Below are 21682 nucleotides of genomic sequence, written 5' to 3'. Positions count from 1 at the left end.
CTCAGTTAAGGGAGGGACTTTGTTTTACTCACTGGTGTGAACAGTACCTACATCAGTTCCTGGCACATACTAGGTGTTCAATAAATATTCGCTGATTTAACAAAGAAATAGGCAAAGCACATAAACCATTCATAAAAAGTGTTCCGGCTTCTCCTAGGTTTACACGAGTGACAGAAGAAGAAATGCAACTAGTAAATAAACCCATGGAAAATACGGAGCATCTCTGGTAATAAAAGACATGCAAATTATCTTAGTCATAAAAAGGAATGAAAATTTGCCATTTAGCAACAACATGGAAGGACCTGGAGGGTATTATGCTCAGTGAAGTAAGTCAGAGAAAGACAAACACTGTAGGTTTTCACTTAACATGTGGAATCTAGACAAATAAAACAAATGGAGGAATACAACAAAACAGAAACAGACTCAGACACAGGGAACAAACGAGTGGTTACCAGTCGGAAAAGGGGCAGGGAGAGGAGCAAGATGGGGTAGGGGGTTAAGAGATACAAACAACTAGGTAGAAAATAAACAAGATACAAGGATGTATAGCTTATATTTTATAATAACCATAAAGGAATTATAATCAATCAAAATATTGCCTGACTATGCAGTATACCTGAAATTAATGTAATGCTATAAATCAACTATACTTCAATTAAAAGGGAAAATGAAAATCTAAACAACCATGAGGTACCTTTTATGATTAAATTAGCAAAATGAAAATGTGAACTAATAATATCAAAAGCTGATAAAAAGTATAATAGGCCAGTACTAATACACAGCAGCCTTATATAACGAATCTGATCACTTTGGAAAACTATTTGCCCAGGCCTCAGGCCACCAGTGGTGTCTATTAATGAAATAATAGACAACCCTGAAAATAATACCATAGAGAAGTGCTGAAACATGACGATGAAAGAATACTAGGTAAAAACAATAAATATGCAAACTAGTATGTATGCAAAATACTTTTCAAATTCGCTGGATGATGGGGTTGTAATATTTTAACTTTCTTACCTAAATGTTTAAAACATAAGGTTTTCAGAACCCTAAAAAGCCATGTTTCTCATTTTGAGGGAAAATTCTATCTTAAAAATACATTTTCAAAAAATGGTAAGTAGGATGAATCTTGTATATAAGGCAGGAGTTCAAATTTGGGTTTTTTTGTTTGTTTTTTAATTGTATAGAGGTGAAGTCTGGACAGATAGCCTCCAGATCTTTAACAAACATTATCTTGCTGCTGCTGCAAAGTCACTTCAGTCGTGTCCGACTCTGTGCGACCCCATAGACGGCAGGCCACCTGGCTCTTCTGTCCCTGGGATTCTCCAGGCAAGAATACTGGAGTGAGCTGCCATTTCCTTCTCCAATGCATGCATGCAAAGTAAGTCACTTCAGTTGTGTCCAACTCTGTGCGACCCCATGGACAGCAGCCCACCAGGCTCCTCTGTCCACAGGACTTTCCAGGCAAGAATACTGGAGTGGGTTGCCATGTCTTTCTCCACATTATCTTGAGGCACTGGTATCAAAGATGATTTAAATGTTTCTGTCAACATGAAGCATGGCATATTATTATTTACTAAGCCCTATGACATGCCAGGGGCCTCCAGGGTGGCGCTAGTGGTAGAGAACCCACCTGCCAATGCAGGAGTCATGAGATGCGGTTCAGTCCCTGGGTCGGGAAGGCCCGCTGGAGGAGGGCATGGCAACCCGCTCCAGTATACTTGCCTAGAATCCCGCAGACAGAGGAGCCTGGCGGGCTACAGTCCAGAGGGTCGCAAAGAGTCAGACGTGGCTGAAGGGACTTAGCACATACATGACATGCCAAACACTAGGCTGTGTACTTTAAACACACTGCGATGTGAAATGTCCCAGCATTCCTCTGAAGTAGACGTTACCTCTGTTAACCCATTTTAAGGTGAGGAAATAAAGACAGAAAAGCTACTTGTCCAAACCCAGCCACGACTTGCTAAGTGACAGCTTCGTCAGACACAGACATGATGCTCGCCTTTCTCTGTAGTGAGGTGGGGCTTTTCACTTATCAGAAAAGATCCACTGTGATTTCTCAAGACGGGGGAGAAGACCCCCTTCAGGGGGGTCACACACAGTTCTCTGAGGGCAGCAGGGTTGTACCAGAACCTCAGCATGCCCCCCTCCCCGACCTGAGGAACCCAGTGTGACCAGCACAGGTGAAGAGGGAGTGGAGTCCCTGTCAGGCACTTCCAGAAGTCTGAGATGGTTACAGGGAGGAAAAGAGAAAAACCCTAGCCGGCAGGCAGCGGTGTGGCTGGGTTTGGAAAGAGGATGAGGAATACAGAATTTAGACAGTGACATTTGAGCAGCAGAGAGAGGAAATTGCAGAGCAGAGGCAAGAGAACTTGAAGAAATGTCAGGCTGCCCTAAGAATTGGGAATCCTCAACCTGCCATTACCTGTTATCTACCTCTGGCTCCTGGACTGTGTTTCAATCATGTGGGGTCCTGAATTATGTTTGTGTGATATTTATACTTATCTATTTTTCTTTATTTAAAAAAATTTGCAAGGAGCATGTGATTCAGTTATAATGAGGAAAAAATACAAACAAATCTTAGGTGTTTTAGAACAATTGTTTCTAAAGATGGAGAACTATTTGGGGAGCAGCTACCAAGGGGGCCATTATCCAAGGGTAATGGATAGCTCATGTTCTACATACACTGTGCTGTCCTTAGGTGCTTCAGTTGTGTGACCCCATGGACTGTAGCCCGCCAGGCTCCTCTGTTCATGGGGATTCTCCAGGCAAGAATACAGGAGTGGGTTGCCATGCCCTCCTCCAGGGGATCTTCTCGACCCAAGGATCAAACTCAAGTCTCCCACATTACAGGAGGATTCTTTACTGTCTGAGCCACCAGGGAAGCCCCAAAATACTGGAGTGGGTAGTCTAACCCTTCCCAATCCAGGAATCGAACCAGGGTCTCCTGCATTGCAGGTAGATTCTCTACCAACTGAGCTACCAGGGAAGCTCTCTATATACACTGCTGCTGCTGCTGCTGCTGCTGCTAAGTCGCGTCAGTCATGTCCGACTCTGTGTGACCCCAGAGAAGGCAGCCCACCAGGCTCCCCCGTCCCTGGGATTCTCCAGGCAAGAACACTGGAGTGGGTTGCCATTTCCTTCTCCAATGCATGAAAGTGAAAAGTCAAAGTGGAGTCAGTCGTGTCTGACTCCTAGCGACCTCATGGACTGCAGCCTACCAGGCTCCTCCGTCCATGGGATTTGCCAGGCAAGAGTACTGGAGTGTATAAAATACACTCCTACCATGTATAAAATAGAGAGCTAATGGGAAGCAGCTGTATAGCACAGGGAGCCCAGCTCAGTGCGCTGTGATGCCCTAGCGGGTGGCATGGGAGGGGTCAGAGAGGGCTCAGGAGGGAGGGGAGATATGTATACATATAGCTGATTCACGATGTTGTACACCAGAAACTAACACATGTAAAGCAATTATCCTGCAGTTAAGAATAAATTTTTAAAATTTACAAACCTAAAAAAAAAGATAGCTGATGCTCTGTCTCTCTAGGACAGTGTTTGCCAAGAGAGTCCTCAGGACCCAAAGGGCAACGTGGACCGCAGGAGGCACCCACCCTATGTGTTTCAGAGAAAGGGGAGGCAATTTTTCAGCTCAGTTTAGTCATTTTTTATCAGTTCATCTGGGCCTGTGCCCAGTTAAGGGACAGGACTCTGTGACAAGAGGACTACTTCAAATTTGCCCCATCTGTTTATGGCCTGTCTCCCGCAGTGGACCGAGAATCTCCTGAGGGCGGGATTCCATCAGCTTGGCTCATGGCTTATCCCCAGCACCTGGCACCGTGCCTGGCCTTAGAAGGCATTCAATAAATGTGCACTGGGGAGTGAACTAAAGACTAACGCCCTGAGAAATGCATCAGCTCTCACCTTGAAAGCACTATGGTTTCTTGTTGGAATTTTCTCTTTTTCAGTTTAATTCTACAGTAACACTGGCTCAGAAACTCAGAGCAAAAAATCCAGAGATGGCCAGGAAAAGAACAGATGTGACAGAGATATTGCTGCTGTTGTTTAGTCCCTAAGCCATGTCCGGCTCTTAAAAACACTGGACTGTAGCCCACCAGGCTTCTCTGTCTATGGGACTTCCCAGGCAAGGTTACTTGAGAGGGTTGCCATTTCCTTCTTCACACAGAGATATAAAAGGGTAGAATAAGCTATGCAATATTGACACTCCTGATGTTTTACTCTTTATTTATTTCCATTTCCCAAGCACATACTTTATGCCAAGTACTGTGCTCAGGTGCTGGAGACATGAGCCCTTAATCTGGCCGTGATAATGGCGACAAATAGAGGATCCCCAGGATTAATCTTCTCCACTGACAATAATTATTGGAGTCCAGCCCTAAGTTCCAGGCGTTGTCTGAGGTGCCTTCCATGTGTTGCTTTGTTTATAGACAGTGCTGGGCTATATGCATTTTACAGATGAGCAAGCTGAGACTCAGAAAGGCCAATTAAGTTGTTGATGATCACAGCGGAGGGGGCAGGGTAGAGAACAGGCTTAGGTTACTGTTGTCTGATGCCCACGCTCACAGGCATAACGGCTTCCAGGGAGCCTCCTGAGAGTGACCCTGAGATCACTGGCCTCTGAAGCACCAGGAATGCTGGATAAAAATGCAGATGCCCATGCCTGGGGCTGAAGGATCAGAATCCCAGGAAGGGAGCCTGGGGATCCCAATTTTTAACCACTAACTCAGCTGATTCAGATTTGCACTAAAGCTTGTAAAGCACAGCACTCAAATGTGCCACGTTGACTCCTTCTGAGTTTACAAAACCTCCAGCACCCACCTCCCGCATCCTTGTGTGCGTGTGGGCTAAGTCGCTTCAGTTGTGTTCGACTCTACTCCATGGACTGTAGTCCGGTAGGCTCCTCTGTCCATGGTATTCTGTAGGTAACGATACTGAAGTGGATTGCCAAGCCCTCCTCCAGGGGATCTTCCTTGACCCAGGCATCAAACCAGCATCTCCTGTGGCTGCAGCATTGCAGGCAGATTCTTTACTGCTGAGCCACCGGGAAAGCCCCCCGCACCCTTGCCACCTGCCAACCGATGAACAGATGGAGTAGAAAGGTGGGGAGGAAGGAGAAAAAGAAGAGAGGTGTTGAGGCAGTCTGAACGTGGGTTGGAAAAGAATTTCCAGACACAGGGCATTTCAGAAAGGAGGGAGTTTATTGAGAACAAAGAGCAGAGATAAAGCGGGCACTGCAAGCGCAGTAGGCCAACAACTCCTGACAGGCCAGGGAGAGTTGACCTTTTGTGGGTTAACAGCCGATTTGTAGAGCCTCAAGACAAAGAAAATTCCTGCTTGATGGTTGGCATTAGGTGACCGGTTGGGGTGCTATAGAGTGTTTACTGGAGTGGGTGGGCATCTTTGCTTAGTTGGGAGTCAGGAAGCTTGTTAGTGACTATCAGGGGGTTTTGGGCGAGGTTTCAAAGGAGCCCAGTCAGCTCTGGAGGTGTCCTTGATTATGGGCTCTGCTTCTGTGGCCTCAGTGCAAGGCCTCGCACCTGTGGCTTTAGGGCAGGACTCAACAGAAGGGAGGGAGGGAGGGAAGGAGGGATGGAGGAAGGAAGAACTTGCTCCAAGTTGAGCTCCATTTCAGTTCAGGGCTTCCCAGGTGGCGCTAGTGGTAAACAACCCGCCTGCCAATGCAGGAGACTTAAGAAATGCCAGTTCGACCCCTGGGTCAAGAGGATCCCTTGGAGGAGGAAATGGCAACCCACTCCAGTATTCTTGCCTGGAAACTTCCTTGGGCAGAGGAGCTTGGTGGGCTTCAGTCCATGGGGTTACAGAGTTGGACAACTAAAGTGACTTAGCGCACACACACGCATCCTCCTTGTTCAGGGCAGGTGGACACCAGCCCTTGGCTCCTCTGCTCTTGGACCCGTGGCAGAGGTTCCCTGCAGTGGCTGAAGCCGCAGCTGATCGGCCTCAGGAAACTCCGTAGGAAGCACCTGCTATGGATGGTGATGTCTGCCCAGTTAAAGCAGCTGAAGCAGTCAGCTGCTGAGAAGAGCAGCGTAGTGAAATTCAGCTGTACCCAGGGCTCAAAATCTGAATATTTGTCCCTCCCCAAATCAGGACAGTACTGCTCTGGGTCCCTCCTAGTGGGCAGGGTCCATATCAGTCTGCAGACTGAGAAGATTCAGCCAACAGGCACCAAGGCAGGAAGGAGAGGCAGAGACAGGGGTTCTGGCTCCAGATAGGCTACAGGAAATAGAATAATGAAGAAACCTGTCCACTGCAGAAGAGGAGCAAGGACGTGGCCACTGATCCATGAGGGGGATTCCACCACTTGTTCTCACCAGCAAACCATGAGGCCACTCTTAGTCAAATCCTTGTGTATAAAAGAAAAATAATAGGGACTGCCCTGGTGGTACCGTGGATAAGAATCTGCCTGCCAATGCAGGGGACGTGGGTTTGATCCCTGGTTGAGGAAGATCTCACATGCCATGGAGCAGCTAAGCCCATGCACCACACTTGCTGAGCTCGCATGCCCTAGAGCCTACGCTCTGCAACAAGAGAGGCGACCACCACGCCACAGCAAAGAGCAGCCCCGGCTCGCCGAAACAAGAGAGAGCCGGCACACAGCAGTAAAGACCCAGCGCAGCCAGGAAAATCAAAGGGAAAATCATAATGATCGTTTTTATTATCTATGGTTTATTAAACAATTTTTGTGTGTCAGGCACTGTCCTGAGGCAATCAATCTTTATAACAAGTATCTGGGAAGTCATTTGGTCCCCCTTTGACAGAAAGAAATGAGTCTCGGGTTAGGAAACCTGCCCAGTATTTGCCAGCGGGTAACCAGTGAAGCCAGGACTTGATCTGGGGTCTGTCTCTTCTGTTAATAACTGCTAACAGCTTCTCCAATATTCCTAGTTCTTGTGACTAATTGCCTCCAACATGAGCTGTTTGTGGTTTCAAAGAAAAGAGATATCGGTCTCTTCCCAGCCCCACATCCCAAGCCTGGGAAGTAAAAATGCCCATCGGTTCATCCATGTTCGGCCGGGAATCAGCCAAGATAGAAGACACAGGACTGTCAGCTGAGAAAGCTGTCAGAGCACGAGGGACCCCTGAAGCATCTCGATCAGGTCTCAGCTCAGCTGAGCAGCTGTGAGCAACATAGAACCTCTGCTGTCACCTGCTGTCCCAAAGGTCTCAGCAGAGGACACCACATGTACGAAGGGGCTGGAGGAGCTTGCTGGCACCACAAAGCCTCACAGAAAGCCCAGAGCCCTGGCCAGGCACACATCTCTAACCCCATCTCCCACCGTTGGCCCCTCATTCATTCCTACTTCTAACTATTCCTCAAACAGGCGAAGTTCATTCCCACGCAGGGCCTTTGCTCTTGCTGTGACCTCTACCCAAAAGACTGCTCCTCCTGCCTAGAAACAGCTTTCCCCAGTTGTCACAAGCCTTCCTGCTCCTTGTCATCCAGCTCTCCAATCTTGGTCCCCTCCTGCGAGAGGCCTTTCCTGACCATCCCATCTAAATGAGCAACACCTCACACACACACACAATCCATCATTCCTCTCCATTATATCTTCCTGCTTGACTTCCTCTGTGGTGCTTTACACATCTGAAATGATCTTGTTCATTATTTGCTTATATGTTTAGAGAAGTACCTGGCAAACAGTAGGCTCTCAATGAACATGTGCTGAATGAATGGACGAAAGCGTAAATGCATGAATGGAAAATCTTACTAAGTGTTTTCTATATTAAGGATCCGAGCACCTACAGCCAGGGCACCCCCTCCTTTCAGTTACCAGGGGCAGAGACCACAAGAAATAACCCTGTGGTTGGTAACAACTTAACAACCAGCCAGCAGTTATATCCACACACATTGCTGGGCATGGTTCCAAAGCTAAAAGGCACTAATTGCTTTTATATAAGGAGGTAGAAACACAGTCCCTCCGTGTCCTTTAGTCCCGATGCTCTGCATGTTGGTGTCTGTCGCCGTGTTAATTGCTCCTGTCTCATACAGCCAGTTTGAGCTTTATTCTGCCTATGTCTGGGATGGTGACAGGTTCCTATACAGAGGAGAGAGGTACTGTGTCCCCGTATGTGTGTGTCCACGTGTGTGTGCACGTGTGCAGAAAAGCAGCGATGCTCCAGGAAGGGTTAACTCGCAATCAGGCTGCCTGTGCTCAGGGCCCTACGGCTGGCCCAGGAATGGGGTGGGCCTGGAAGGTGGAGCGGGCTTGGCTCGCATCAGCTGCTCTTTCCAAGACAGGAGTGCAAATGCCTGCCCAGCTGGCCTGAGCGTGCTGAACTCCAGCCGCCTTTAAGAATGGTCGCAGGAGCCCACACCTGGCAATCACTCCCCCTACCCCCTTGCCTCTCCACAGCAGGTTGCATTTGGGAGACTCTCCGGTCAGTCATTAGAGGAATGAGCCGAGAGTGAGCCGTTCACCAGCTTGCCAACACTTCGTGGAAAGCAGCAGGCAAGCATGGAAGTGGTTGACAGCCTTCTCATGAATGAAAGCAACCTGACTCCCCCCTGTGAACTGGGGATCGAAAATGAGACGCTTTTCTGCTTGGATCAGCCCCATCCTTCCAAAGGTAGGTGTCAGAGGCTGTTATCTGAATTCAGAAAACCTTAAGTTTGTGGGGAAAATCAGCAAAGGCAAGGCTGACTGTGAAAACAGAACACAGTCCTCGTGAGAAGAAGCTGGATAAAGTCATCTGCTCAGAAGTTTGGATAAGAGATCTAAAAGCAGAACTGAGTCCAATGCTCTTATTGTTCCCCATGGGAGAGCTGGGATTAATGTATAGGACTTGGGGGGCACAAAAGCAGTGGGAGGAGGAGCTGAACTGGAACCAGAGGGAGTACAAGTGTGAAAGCTGGAACTTACAGCATCACAGAAAAGGTGCTGTCACTATCTAGCTGTTGCCTTTCCTTGGGGGAAATCGGTGTGAAGAAGTGATTAAATCGAAATAATGCTTAGCAGCTAGGAAAGAAAGCAAATCACTGGAGGAGCTTTGTTCTTAAGAAAAAGTGGTTCCCCGAGTGAGTGATCCGTTAACAGACCAGCCTTTCAGAAGCAACTGAATCACTCTGTGCTCGCCTCGCTTTGTTTCTGCAAAATATCTAAGTATGGGGAGAGCTGGGTTCGGTGATGCACACCCCCGAAAATACAAACCGGCAGGAAATAAGCGTTCACTTGGTGTGCTAGGGTTTTAACATTCTGCCCTCACCACCTGCATCTCTCTGTCTTGTCCGGGTTCCTCCTTGCAGAGTGGCAGCCGGCCGTGCAGATTCTCTTATACTCCTTGATATTCCTGCTCAGCGTGCTGGGAAACACGCTGGTCATTACGGTGCTGATTAGGAACAAGAGAATGAGAACAGTCACCAACATTTTCCTCCTCTCCCTGGCTGTCAGCGATCTCATGCTTTGTCTATTCTGCATGCCATTCAACCTCATCCCCAACCTGCTCAAGGATTTCATCTTCGGGAGCGCTGTTTGCAAGACCACCACCTACTTCATGGGTGAGTTGCTGCTGGTGCCTATTTCTGGAGTTTCACCCTAAATCAGTGAAACTCAGTCCCAGACCTTCCCTAACCCCTGAGAGCCTCCACAGAGAAGCCCTGATGGGTGTACAGAACAAAACATCTGACTGTATGGGGCTGGGTACAAGGACAGAGGAGCTGGCTTTATGGGAGGGTCAGTCCTCGTAATGCCCCAGAAGTCAGTCCCCAGTCTTAGGGGATCCGTTCCTCAAAGTGGAATAAGTTGGTAAGAAACTACGGAAGACACCGGTTTTGCTTGCTTCTGTTAGAAAGACAGACAGATTCAAGCTGATCTGTGCCTTCCTGGAAGGCACTGATTGTACTCTGAGCTCTACCCAACCCAAGGCATGGTTTTGGGGGTGACCAGGCTGCTGGAAGAGGGCTTTTTCTGCTACCATTCTGGCGCTTATAGGGAACAGGGTTATTCAAAATCCAGTTTCACCAGAGGTCTAGATTCCCTTCTCAGGATTCACTTTCCAGCCTGTTTTCACAGAGGCTGGGACCATCTTAGGCAGAAAGAGGGAGAGAACCTCTACCACAAATACAAGTTGAATTTGCTGCCAGGGCCTAGGTGGATAAGCTGACCCTGATTGACTGAGATAGGCAGCTTGCTGCCTTTGCCAATCAGAATGATGATGATGATGAAAAATCATAAGAGCTAATGTCTTTGAGTACATTTTTTTTTTTGAGTACCAGATGTTCTACTAATTGCTTTAAATTTTTACTTCCATGATCATATTTTATCTCACAACCACTCTATGAAGTATACACAGTTATTCTTCCCTGTCTCACTGAGAGGGGAACAGAGGCATAGAGAGGTTAATAATGTGCCCAAGGACGCACAGGCGGTAAGCCACAGAACTGACTTGAACCCCAATTGGTGGCCACTACAATGGTGAGTAAACACACAGCCTCATTTTGCCAACTGCTGTGGCTCATCTGAGGCTGAAACAAGACATTTCTCTTGGCCCCCTCTGCCTGCCAAAATGCCTCATCCCTTGTCCATTCTGAGAGCTGGTTGGGGGAGGAGGAGAAGAGGTGGGAAACGAAGGGGTTGGTTGTTCTGACCTAAGCCCTGCAAAATATGCAGAGCTGAGCTGCCTAGGGCAGCCATCAGTGACCAGAAAGCTTTAAAAGCCTTTATTTCTTCCAACTGAGGAAGTAGGATCCAGCGCTGACAAAACAATGATGAATGGCTGATCTACATGCCATGGACAAATAACGGAGAAAGTGTCAATCTGGGTCCAAGTACTCTAAAAAGAAAAATGGACTCACAAATGAAAAGGATCATTGTTAAACAATGACGCAATAATAACCAACATCTCACAGTGCCTCAGGCTTTCAAGGCCTGTCTGTATATATCCTACGGTAATATTTAATCATTTTAACCAGGGTTTATAAAAGGAGATTAAAAATGAGTCCTTGTGAAGTTGCACAACATAAATGTGCTAAATGCCGCTGAGTTGTTCACTTTAAAATGATTAATTTTATGTTATATGAATTTTACCTCAATAAAAAAAATGTTTTAAAATAGCTTGGGTCTGAGGCTAGGAGCCTTAACACTCTTTCTGAAAATACCCAGTACAGACTGTTCTAGAAAATGGAAAGCAAGATACTTCTAAAAGTGTTTGCATTACTATAATGGTTTTGTTGGATTTCTGATTCCAGTCATTTCAATTCTTCCCTAATTTCATGTTCTTAACAATTAACATGCATTAAATTCCTAATGCATAGCCAAAAGGGCTTCCCAGGTGGCTCAATGGGTAAAGAAACTGCCTGCAATGCAGGAGACACGGCAGACATAGGCTTGATCCCTGGGTTGGGAATGACCCCTGGAGGAAGGCATGGCAATTCGCTGCAGTATTCTTGCCTGGAGAATCCCATGGTCAAAGGAGCCTGCCAGGCTAGTCCATAGAGTCCCAAAGAGTCGAACACGACTGAAGTGACTGAGCATGCATGCACATAGCAAAAAAAAAAAAAAAAGTGCTTGCCTGATGCTGGGTTTATAATTACCCATTATAAGGCTGAGCACCGAAGAATTGACACTTTTGAACTGTGGTGTTGGAGAAGATTCTTAAGAGTCCTTTGGACTGCAAGGTGAGCAAATCAGTCAATCCTAAAGGAAATCAGTCCTGAATATCCATTGGAAAGACTGACACTGAAGCTGATGCTCCAAAACTTTGGTCACCTGATGTGAAGAGCTGACTCAGACTCTGATGCTGGGAAAGATTGAAGGCAGGAAGAGAAGGGGGGAAACGGGATGAGATGTTTGGATGGCATCACCAACTCAATGGACATGAGTTTGTGCAAGCTCCGGGGGATGGTGAAGAACAGGGAAGCCTGGGGTGCTGCAGAGTTGGACATGATTAAGAGAGTGAACAACAATAGATTTCACTCTGAGAAGTTTGGGGCTGTATTCTCTAATCCAAATGTTATCAATTCCTTAGGGTAAATTCCTATAAAACAGCAAATCCTATCTCAGAACCTGAGTTGTTAGCTATGGTTTTGGGGTCCTAGATTCCTTTAAGTCTCTGAGGAACACTATGGATATTCCCCCTAGAAAAAGGATATTTTTATACATAGTTTCACAAAAGGCCCCAGGCTAAGAACTTCTCCCAAAGTTAGATTGGGATTGATTTGAAGGTTTAAGAAATCATGGTAAGAGATAAGAGAAGGATCAGCTGAATTTATGGATGAAGAATTAAAGGGAATTTTACAGAGATAAGACATTATAATCATTATATATGCACACAAAATACAAAAATTAAGTTTTTTTGACTATCCTGTAAGTATATCCTTTTGTTGTTGTTGTTCAGTTGCTCAGTCATGTCTGACTCTTTGTGACCCCATGGACCGCAGCACACCAGGCTTCTCTGTCCTTCACTGACTCCTGGAGTTTGCTCAAACTCGTGTCCATTGATTCAGTGATGCCATCCAACCATCTCATCCTCTGTCATCCCCTTCTCCCGCCCTCGATTTTTCCCAGCATCGGAGTCTTTTCCAATGAGTCAGCTCTTTGCACTAGTTGGCCAAAATATTGGAGCTTCAGCTTCAGCATCAGTCCTTCCAATGAATATTCAGGGTTGATCTCCTTTTAGATGTGGTGTTTTGATGTCTTTCTCACTGATGATGAATGTTTGATGAATATTCCTTCTACAAAACACAGAAAAGCAAAAAGAATTAGAAAGAAGACCCCATTCCTCCTACCCCGAGAAAAACATCAGTTACAATATGGGGATTTTCCCCTTCATCCTTTTTCATTAGATATTTTTTCAACACTCCATTTTGAAATTTAGAATGTTTCACTCAAAAACAGTCTGTGTACTAGAAATTTTCAGGAAGAGTCTTAATGCTCCCATCTCAGACCCCACTGAACTTTTGGAGTCACTGTCCTTCAGAATATTGGATTAAAAGGTCCACTTTATGCAGATCATGCTCAAAACTAAAGCTGTTCTACAGGTCACTCAGAAACCTCTTCTGTGGGGTAAGAACATAGTTCATCCACTTAGTTATTAATTAATGAGCACCTTCAGCCTAAGAAGGAGCTAGGTTGTAATCAAAGTTCAATAAACTTATCTAAAATACATTGGCAATACAATGTATTTGCAAATATATTGCTTGAACTGCCTCAAATCCTTTTAGGAACAAAGCTGGGAATAAATCATTTTTTAAAAATATACATACACAGTATTTCTTTACCTTCTGAGTATTTTCCTTTACTATCTATCAAACCTGTGTAGATCAGGTAAGCTTAAGCTCATGTGCAAATAAACTTCGGATTTCAGAGCTGACGTAACCAGCTTCTTTGTTCCTTTCCCAGGCACCTCTGTGAGTGTCTCCACCTTTAATCTGGTTGCCATATCACTGGAGAGATATGGTGCAATTTGCAAACCCTTACAGTCCCGAGTCTGGCAGACAAAGTCCCATGCTTTGAAGGTGATTGCCGCTACCTGGTGCCTCTCCTTCACCATCATGACTCCATACCCAATTTATAGCAACTTGGTGCCTTTTACCAAAAATAACAACCAGACTGCAAATATGTGCCGCTTTCTACTGCCAAGTGATGTCATGCAGCAGTCCTGGTAAGGCCACCTGGGTTTATTTGTTTACTATAACTTGATAGAATTTTTCAGTTTTAATAAAAACTGGAATGTATTGTCCAGTGTCTGCGGGATCAGTTTCCTGGAGACTTTTTGAGAAGACTTGTCTTACCCTTTTTCTAGAATGACAGAATAGAGCAAACATTTTGAATGTTGTATTTGAAATGCCATTTGCGACCCCATGGACTGTAGCCTACCAGGCTCCTCCATCCATGGGATTTTCCAAGCAAGAATACTGGAGTGGATTACCATTTCCATCTCCAGGATATCTTCCCAACCCAGGGTTTGAACCCGGGTCTCCCAGACTGTAGGCAGATGCTTTACTGTCTGAGCCACCAGGGAAGTCTCTGAAATGCCATACCTGTATTAAAATCAACTAGTCCTCTCAAAACCTCATAGGGTGGGTACTATTACTGTCCCCATTTTACAGATGAAGAAACTGAGACATGGGGAAGTTAAGTTGTTCAAGTTCCCAAACCTAGAAGAGACGACAGAGTGTCTGAGCTTAACCACTATGCAGTGTGCTTCTGGATAGTCTAGTGAGGATCTTGGCTGAGACAGTGGAAGAGCTCTGATTTTCCAAAGACTGGAGATGGAACCAAGGAGTCCAAAACCCCAAATCCCATGTGATTTTTCTTAGAGCAGAGTTGCAGCAGTGGTACTTACACAGAACACTTTACTAGAAATACAAATGCAAAGTTGTGCTACCTGTTTCTTTGCTCACTAGCGGGTGATGTTGGGCAAGTTTATATAACTTCCTTGACATTCAAGTTCTTTACACAAAGATTTAAGAATAAAGATACCTTTTAATCTACATCATTGGGTGGATGTGAGATTCAAATGAGAGGATGTTTATGAAAACGTCATTAGATATATTCAAAAAGGCTACACAAATGCAGGGCATTATGTTTACTAATTCCCAGCATGTTTTAGAAGCAGAGGGCTAGACATTCAAAAATGGCTCAAAACCAAGATAATTTCTGCCTTCTTTGCCTTCCTTTTTTTCATTTCAGCCAAGACACACACACACTCAAAGAATTATGTTGCAAATGAGGGACATTTCCAAGACTTGAAAAGAAATCTTATCAAAACATGTCCAATTGAAATGAGAAATGGCTCAGCCACTGTGAGCCTCTGACAATTTTATGGCCTAATTGTGTAACCTTACACATGCCAGACTGCAGAAGTGATTTAGGGGCCAGACTCAAGAAGAAGGAGGCTGCAGTTCTTCAGGAATCAAACGTGTTTAGAGAAAGCAAAACTCTGGCCCGCCAGGCACTAGAATGAGTTTGCCACTGTGCCTAATGGGTTGAAACAGCCAGAATACTTTATTTTGCAAAACCAAGGTTTTCCAGCATTGCTGCCTATGCACTTGATGATTCTGATGCTATAAAGTCAACAAATGGTATTAATCTACTGTGATGCTGAAAAGCATAACGTCTAGAATCATATTGCTTGAGTTCAGATCCCATCTTTGCCACTAGCTGTGTGACTTTGGACAAATTATTTAGTCTACCTGTTTCCTTATCTGTAAAATGGGTATTAGGTTAATAGTACCTACTTCAAAAATTATTATGGGGATTAAATATAGTAATATATGTACCATATTGAAATTTAATTTAATAAGTCATCAATGAATATAAACTCATATAATTTTATTATTATTATTTCAGTAACAGCTTTATTGAGGTATTCAAATATTCTCATTGGCTTGTTTTTTTTTAAGCTCTCATTAGTTTTAAATGTAAACTTGTTTCAGGCACAGACTTACACCAAAGTTTTCCAATTTAACTAGTCCTTCATAAGAGACTTTATCTGGGAGAAAAGAAGTTAACATTTTCTAATGACTGAACCTCCAGACATGGAATTTCCAAAGATATTAAATACTGGTAATTAATGTGTTTGCTCCAACTCATTAAAATGGAGATGAACCCTGTTTATTCCATCTCATCTTAGTTTGAAATGCTGGAGTTGCTGGTTATTGGATTGCTTTTTATTTTATTAGGCACACATTCCTGTTACTCATCCTCTTTCTTATTCCTGGAATTGTGATGATGGTGGCATATGGATTAATCTCTTTGGAACTTTACCAAGGAATAAAATTTGATGCTAGCCAGAAGAAGTCTGCCCGAGGTAACTATCTTTTATCTATTGGTTTATGCCAAAAGATTACACAAGCCTTGTTTTCTATAACTTAGATATACCCAGAGTATTTCAAAATACTTTTCAAAAGTATTTCAAAATGTTTTTCAAAAGTATTCTTAGGAGACTCTGTGTCGTAAGGCATGCTCATGAGACCCAGTGTCTCTGTTTCCTGTAGAATGAAGAAATTATTTCTCCCGAAAGGGTACTAAATGGAATAAAATGAGATAATATACCCATTGCCCAATTACAAGCTCAGGGCCCATAGGTCCAGGGTCTCTGTGATGCTGTATTCAAATGGACCCCCTCTGCAAACAAAGCAAATTGTCATTCCAGGTGCCATTCTCTCCTCCCCCCTTCACTCCCACCCTTTACTCCCGATATAGCTGCCATGGAACCTCATATCTCCTCCTCCTCCCTTTTTTAATGTTTGGACCTGCATGTTCATTTTTTTTTTGGCTGTGCTGGGTCCTCATTGCTGCGCAGGCTTTTCGCTAATTGCGGAGAGCAGGGGCCACTCCCCAGCTGCAGTGTGTGGGCCTCTCTTTGCGGTGGCTTCTCTTGTTGTGGAGGACAAGCTCCAGGGCTCCAGGCCTTCAGCAACAGCAGCACGTGGGCTCAGTTGTTGTGCTCCTGGATTCTAGAGCACAGGATCAATAATTGTAGTGTCCAGGCTTAGTTGCCCTGCAGCATGTGGGATCTTCCCTGATCAGGGATCAAACTCATGTCTCCTGCATTAGTAGGTGGATTCTTTACCACTGAACCACCAGGGAAGCCCACCCCCCATCCCTCCCTTTCATTACAGCCCACTCGTCACTGAAACTTACCCCACATCTTTGTTGACATCACTCACCACCCCTCTCACTCCATCCTTCTGCTCAGCTCTTTACCACATATACACCTAGAGTCTTTCCTGGCTTTTGTTGATTTTTGCTCATTATGCAGTAAAAGCAATCTGGAGGTTTCCCAAGCAAGCAGAAAACTCCCCGCCTTGAGGAGCTGGAATAAGAGTGTGAATACTCATTCTTTAACAAATTTTTATCCTTATAGTCTACACACATAAAATATTATTTTACTATTTTAAATTATGCACATTCTATACTACACATTTTTTTTATTAGTTTTAAGTAGCATTTCATTTGAAGGAAAGGAGTAGTATAGATCAATACCTACCCATGTTAGTGCAGGCCCAAGGTGGCCTGTCAAGTAATACAGTTCAAGTGTGGTTTAGCCCCTGGATGGAGGGGGCAGGGATTCCATGCCCTCTGCCTGGCATGACCCATCCCAAAAAATAAGTGACGTGGCTTGCTCACCCAGAAGGGAAGTGGAGCTCGAGCAGCAGCGGCCGGTACGAGGACAGCGATGGGTGCTACCTGCAGAGGCCCAAGCGCCCAAGGAAGCTGGAGCTGCACCAGCTGTCCACCGGCAGTGGCGGCCGGGCCAACCGCATCAGAAGCAGCAGCCCCGCGGCCAACCTCGTGGCCAAGAAGCGCGTCATCCGCATGCTCATGGTCATCGTGGTCCTCTTCTTCCTGTGCTGGATGCCCATCTTCAGCGCCAACGCCTGGCGGGCCTTTGACACCGCCTCTGCCGAGCGCCGCCTCTCGGGGACCCCCATCTCCTTCATCCTCCTGCTGTCCTACACCTCGTCCTGCGTCAACCCCATCATCTACTGCTTCATGAACAAGAGGTTCCGCCTCGGCTTCCTGGCCACGTTCCCCTGCTGCCCCAACCCCGGTCCCCCAGGAGCGCGGGGCGAAGGCGGGGACGAGGTGGAGAGCGGCACCACGCGGGCGTCTCTGTCTAAATGCTCCTACAGCCACGGGAGCGCCTCTGCACCGCCCTCGTGAGCGGTGTCCCAGCCGCCGGGGAGGAAGCATGGAGGCAGGGACCGAGGGAGGCAGCAGAGAGGGAGGAAAAGAAGACAGCAGGAGGAGGAGGCAGGAAGTGAAGGAAGGCACCGGTCCCAGTGGGCATCATTCCTCGTCTGCTGGCACCCTTCACCTGGGTTCCAGGGGAACACTCCGAGGGTGGGGCCGTGACTGGGGCCCCAGGCGGGACGTTTTCAGTAACATTCACCATCAGAAAACCTCAGCAGGCCAATGACAGGAGTTCACCGGGGCTCCTGCTGCAGATGTAATTGCTAAGCACGTGTTCAAACGGGGATTTGGACGCCACTGAGCTTTAGAAGGTTCTAGAACATCCCGGGCGGGCTCTTAACTCCTCTTAGTGACACCCTTCTATGTTCTGCTGCTTCTGCTGATGCGGAATTGTGGAGGCTGCTTTGCGCCTGAAGAGTCCATCCCTCTTTCAGGAACATTCTGTAACCACTCACCTCACCATGACCACACAAGAGAACAGGAAGCAAACCCTCTTCTGGCCATTTTCTGTAGCAAGAAAACAGCCTGACCTGTTCTTCTTGAGGTCAGTCAAGGACATTCAGAGACATCAGTTGATGTCGTCATCAGAACAGCATATGGAACACTGTCTAAAGGATGGAATTTGGAACTTATATTTCTGAAAAGAGTATGTAGCAAGTAACTGTCTTAGCATAAGGGATGTTGAATGCCAGGAGGCGCCAAGAAATATTTTTCTAATTTAATAATATATATTGCTTAACTCCACCTTTTCATGGTGGTATTAAACCCCATGGCTGCTTTGCCTCAACTTCATTTCTCATCCTCATCCTCCTTTCTGGAAAGACCTCCAAGTCCAAAGGAGAACTGTAATGTGTGTGTACCTGGCCAAGCTGGAAACTCGGGGAGGTGGGCCCAGAAATTGGCATTCTTGGACTCAACTAACAGATAGACAAAGCCATCTATGCCTTTAGATACAATCTATGTGTTTGTTAATATTTGTAGTAATTTTACGTGTATGTGAAACATGAACAGAGCAGTATGTTCTTTACATATAAGTATACTCTTTGGTGTATTTAAAAAAAAGAATAGTGGATGGAGGTTGCAATTGAGAAAGTATTGTCATTCTACATTCCTGTACCACAGTTGGAGTTTCATGTGAACTCTTTTTATTTGAAAAATTGGTGTTGAAATTTCTCTTCTCCAGTGTAGAAATCCCAACTTAATATAAGACATGAGCTATACACTTAGATACCAGGGAGTGTGTTTCTAAAACTGCATGTGTCAATCCAGTCCAGCCTCTTTCCTTCCCTCCCTTTCTTTCCCTTCCTCCCTCTCTGTCTGTCTGTCTCTCACTCTCTTTCATAGTTTTCATGCTTCCAAGCATCTGAGAGGTGAGCTTTTCTTTTTCCTGTTTGTGGGGGTCCGTGACCACCCATTGATCCATACCTAACAGACACTCTTTGTGATGCACAAAGGCTAGTGATTTTTCTATTATAAAAAAAAAAAAAATCTATAGTGGGGGGAGCGGGGGCGGGTAGTACAGAGTGGCAGGAAGTGATCACGAATAGGGGAAGGGATGTGGTATATCTAACAAGAGTGTTGCCTTTGTTGTGTTTTTGCCAAACAGGGTAGAGAGGATAGTGTGCTAACAGAAGAAATTATTGAGGATGTGAACATTTTCTATAGGGGACTTTCCAAGTCAGATGTTAATTTTTCTACTTCTCAGATGGCAATCTTATTTTCATACTTCAAACCAGTCATCTCTGTCAAGAATTTCAAGGTGAAAATTCAACTTACTAAAATGTGTACTGCTAAAATAGTAATGATAAAAGATGTAAGAAAGAAAGATGTCTCCAATATTTGAGTGAATCCTGCAGAACTTTACAATTTTCCTGCCAGAAGAAGCCTTCCCATCTGACAGTGTTAGCATATAAATGAAGATTAATTAGCCTCCCTGCTTGCCCCACCCTTATTGGAAACCTCTGGAAATACCAAAGGTAACTTAACCTAAAAATAGAGTCACCAGATTTAGCAAATAAAATACAGGATGTCCAGTTAAATTCTAATTTCAAATAAACAACTAATAATTTTTTTCAGTATGAGTATGTCTCATGCCCTAAAATACATCTTGTGTTTTATCTGGCAACTCTACTTTAAATTAACTTTAAAAGCACGTAAGAACATAAACAAGATTTCCCAAAAATAGAGTAATAAAATGCCTCTGTTCACTAAGTTTATTGGAAAGTCTTTCACATAATGGAAGTTATTTTTAAAAATAAGAAAAATGCTATTAACTTTCAGAATCTGTGCCTGACCTTTGGAAATGGTACTATCAACAGGCTGATTTTACTTCCAGAAAAAAAATGTTTTTAACATAAAGCTATTCTAGCACTTTGTTGAGTCAATTGCCTTTATTTCATACTAAACTGAATTCTTAAGTTTGAAATAAAGTGACTTAATAGAGTTAAGAAAATAGATTCACCAAGTTTCTGGTGTTTTCTCTTGTCTTCTGGTAGCTTCCACTCATCATCAGAGTGGTAAGTTTGAACTTTGTAACTTTGATCTTTACCTAACACATGTGTCTCAGTGGCTTCTTGTGCCCTGGTTACTGGGTAAACTCTCATTATAACTTGTACTGGTGAATAAGCCATGCATGTGTCTAGATGTTGGTTATCCTTGTTCGTGCCTGCTGAACAGGCATCTTCTCCATTCACCTAAAATGTAATCCTGACGTGAGAGACAACAGCTGTTGAATTGCCACTGTATTTCCTTTTAGTGTTCTGCCCAGTACTCTGTACACCATGAGTGCTCAATAAATGTTGTGACTGACTGCTGCTCTGCCTCTGATGCTTCGGGAACTCCTTTTCTCCACAGCAGTGAGTCTCAACAAGGGGGCATGGTCTCAGGGGCCATTGGAATTTCTGGAGGGCTTTCTCTAACTCTGTGTGCATCCCCACCCAAGATCTGGCTGTGCGAGCTTTCGCTGCCATCACTCTCTCCCTTTGGTCTCCCCTGGGGAATGTGTGTATAATCGGAGATGCTACCCATGGAAGCTTCTCGCACCTGTAAACAGTGCTGAGACACAGATTTTTTTTAAAGGGCTGAGGAAAAGGACAAATACTATAATTCTATCCACATGAGGTATCTAAAATAGTCAAAAACCATAAAAATAGAACATAGAAAAGTTATTACCAAGGGCTGGGGATTTAGTGTTTAGTGAATGTAGAGTTTCCGTGTTACAAGATGAAAAAGTTCTAGGATCTCTTGCCCAACTATGTAAAATATACTTAACACTACTGAACTATGCACTTAAAATGGATAGGATGGTAAATTTCAAGGTACGTGTTTTTCAGACATAAAGAACAGATTTTTGGACACAGTGGAAGAAGGAGAGGGTGGGGTGATTTGTGAGAATTGCATTGAAACAAATACATTACCATCTGTAGAATAGACAGCCAGTGGAAGTTTGCTGTCTGACGCAGGGAACCCACGTCCAGTGCTCTGTGACAACCTCGAGGGGTGGGCTGGGGAGGGAGGTTTAAGGAGGTTCAAGAGGGAGGGGACATATGCATACCTGTGGCCAATTCATGTTGATGTATGGCAAAAAGCATCATAATATTGTAAAGTGATCATCCTCTAATTAAAAATTAAAAAAGAAGAAATTAAAAAATTAACTGTCTTTCACATTAGAAAAAAAATAAAGTTTTGTGTTTTTTAGCAGAATAACAAAGGGGCGAGGGAGTGAAGAAGCCCTGGTCTATAGTAGTCCTTGGTTTTGCTCCTTCCTCTGCTCATTCCCTTTAAGGAGAACAGTGGTGATACAGCAAAAAACCATCACTGTGTTCCTAGTCCATGTTTAAGTCCTCTGCTCACTCTTTAGGGCTAATGCGTATCATCAAAGCCCATCCAGCACCCCTGGCTGTTCCCTCGTAACTATCTGATTTCCTGCAGGACTCCTCCTGGAGCCCCTGGACGTCTTCCTGGCCTTTCCCCCACCACACACCCTACCTCTGAGCCCTGTG

At 44.9% G+C, this 21682-nt stretch overlaps 1 protein-coding gene across 2 annotated transcripts; it reads left to right on the top strand.

The window, feature by feature from the left end:
• Positions 1 to 8483: 8483 nt before the first annotated feature.
• Positions 8484 to 21102, top strand: CCKAR (cholecystokinin A receptor). 2 transcript variants are annotated; one of them, XM_040237980.1, is made up of 7 exons: positions 8499 to 8610; positions 9287 to 9538; positions 13380 to 13641; positions 15665 to 15792; positions 17119 to 17490; positions 18069 to 18193; positions 18504 to 21102. In XM_040237980.1, exons 1-7 carry the CDS (start codon positions 8499 to 8501, stop codon positions 18528 to 18530), a joined length of 1278 nt encoding a protein of 425 aa, XP_040093914.1. In that variant the 3' UTR covers positions 18531 to 21102. The 2 variants fall into 2 exon arrangements, with proteins under 2 accessions (XP_040093915.1, XP_040093914.1); XM_040237981.1 differs by lacking the exons at positions 18069 to 18193; positions 18504 to 21102 and having other exon boundaries at positions 8484 to 8610; positions 17119 to 17724.
• The last annotated feature ends 580 nt before the right edge of the window (positions 21103 to 21682 follow it).

This window comes from Oryx dammah, unplaced genomic scaffold, assembly GCF_014754425.2.
Source record: "Oryx dammah isolate SB20612 unplaced genomic scaffold, SCBI_Odam_1.1 HiC_scaffold_3, whole genome shotgun sequence".
NCBI lineage: Eukaryota > Metazoa > Chordata > Mammalia > Artiodactyla > Bovidae > Oryx > Oryx dammah.
This window is presented reverse-complemented; position numbering and strand designations above follow the sequence as displayed.

What these genes read in the sequence shown, in the direction of transcription:
- CCKAR (XM_040237981.1), top strand. Translation starts at nt 8,499, where the DNA reads ATGGAAGTGGTTGACAGCCTTCTCATGAATGAAAGCAACCTGACTCCC. An exon ending in TCAGCCCCATCCTTCCAAAG is followed by an intron (nt 8,611 to 9,286) that starts GTAGGTGTCAGA and finishes TCCTCCTTGCAG; the next exon opens with AGTGGCAGCCGGCCGTGCAG. An exon ending in GATGTCATGCAGCAGTCCTG is followed by an intron (nt 13,642 to 15,664) that starts GTAAGGCCACCT and finishes TTATTTTATTAG; the next exon opens with GCACACATTCCTGTTACTCA.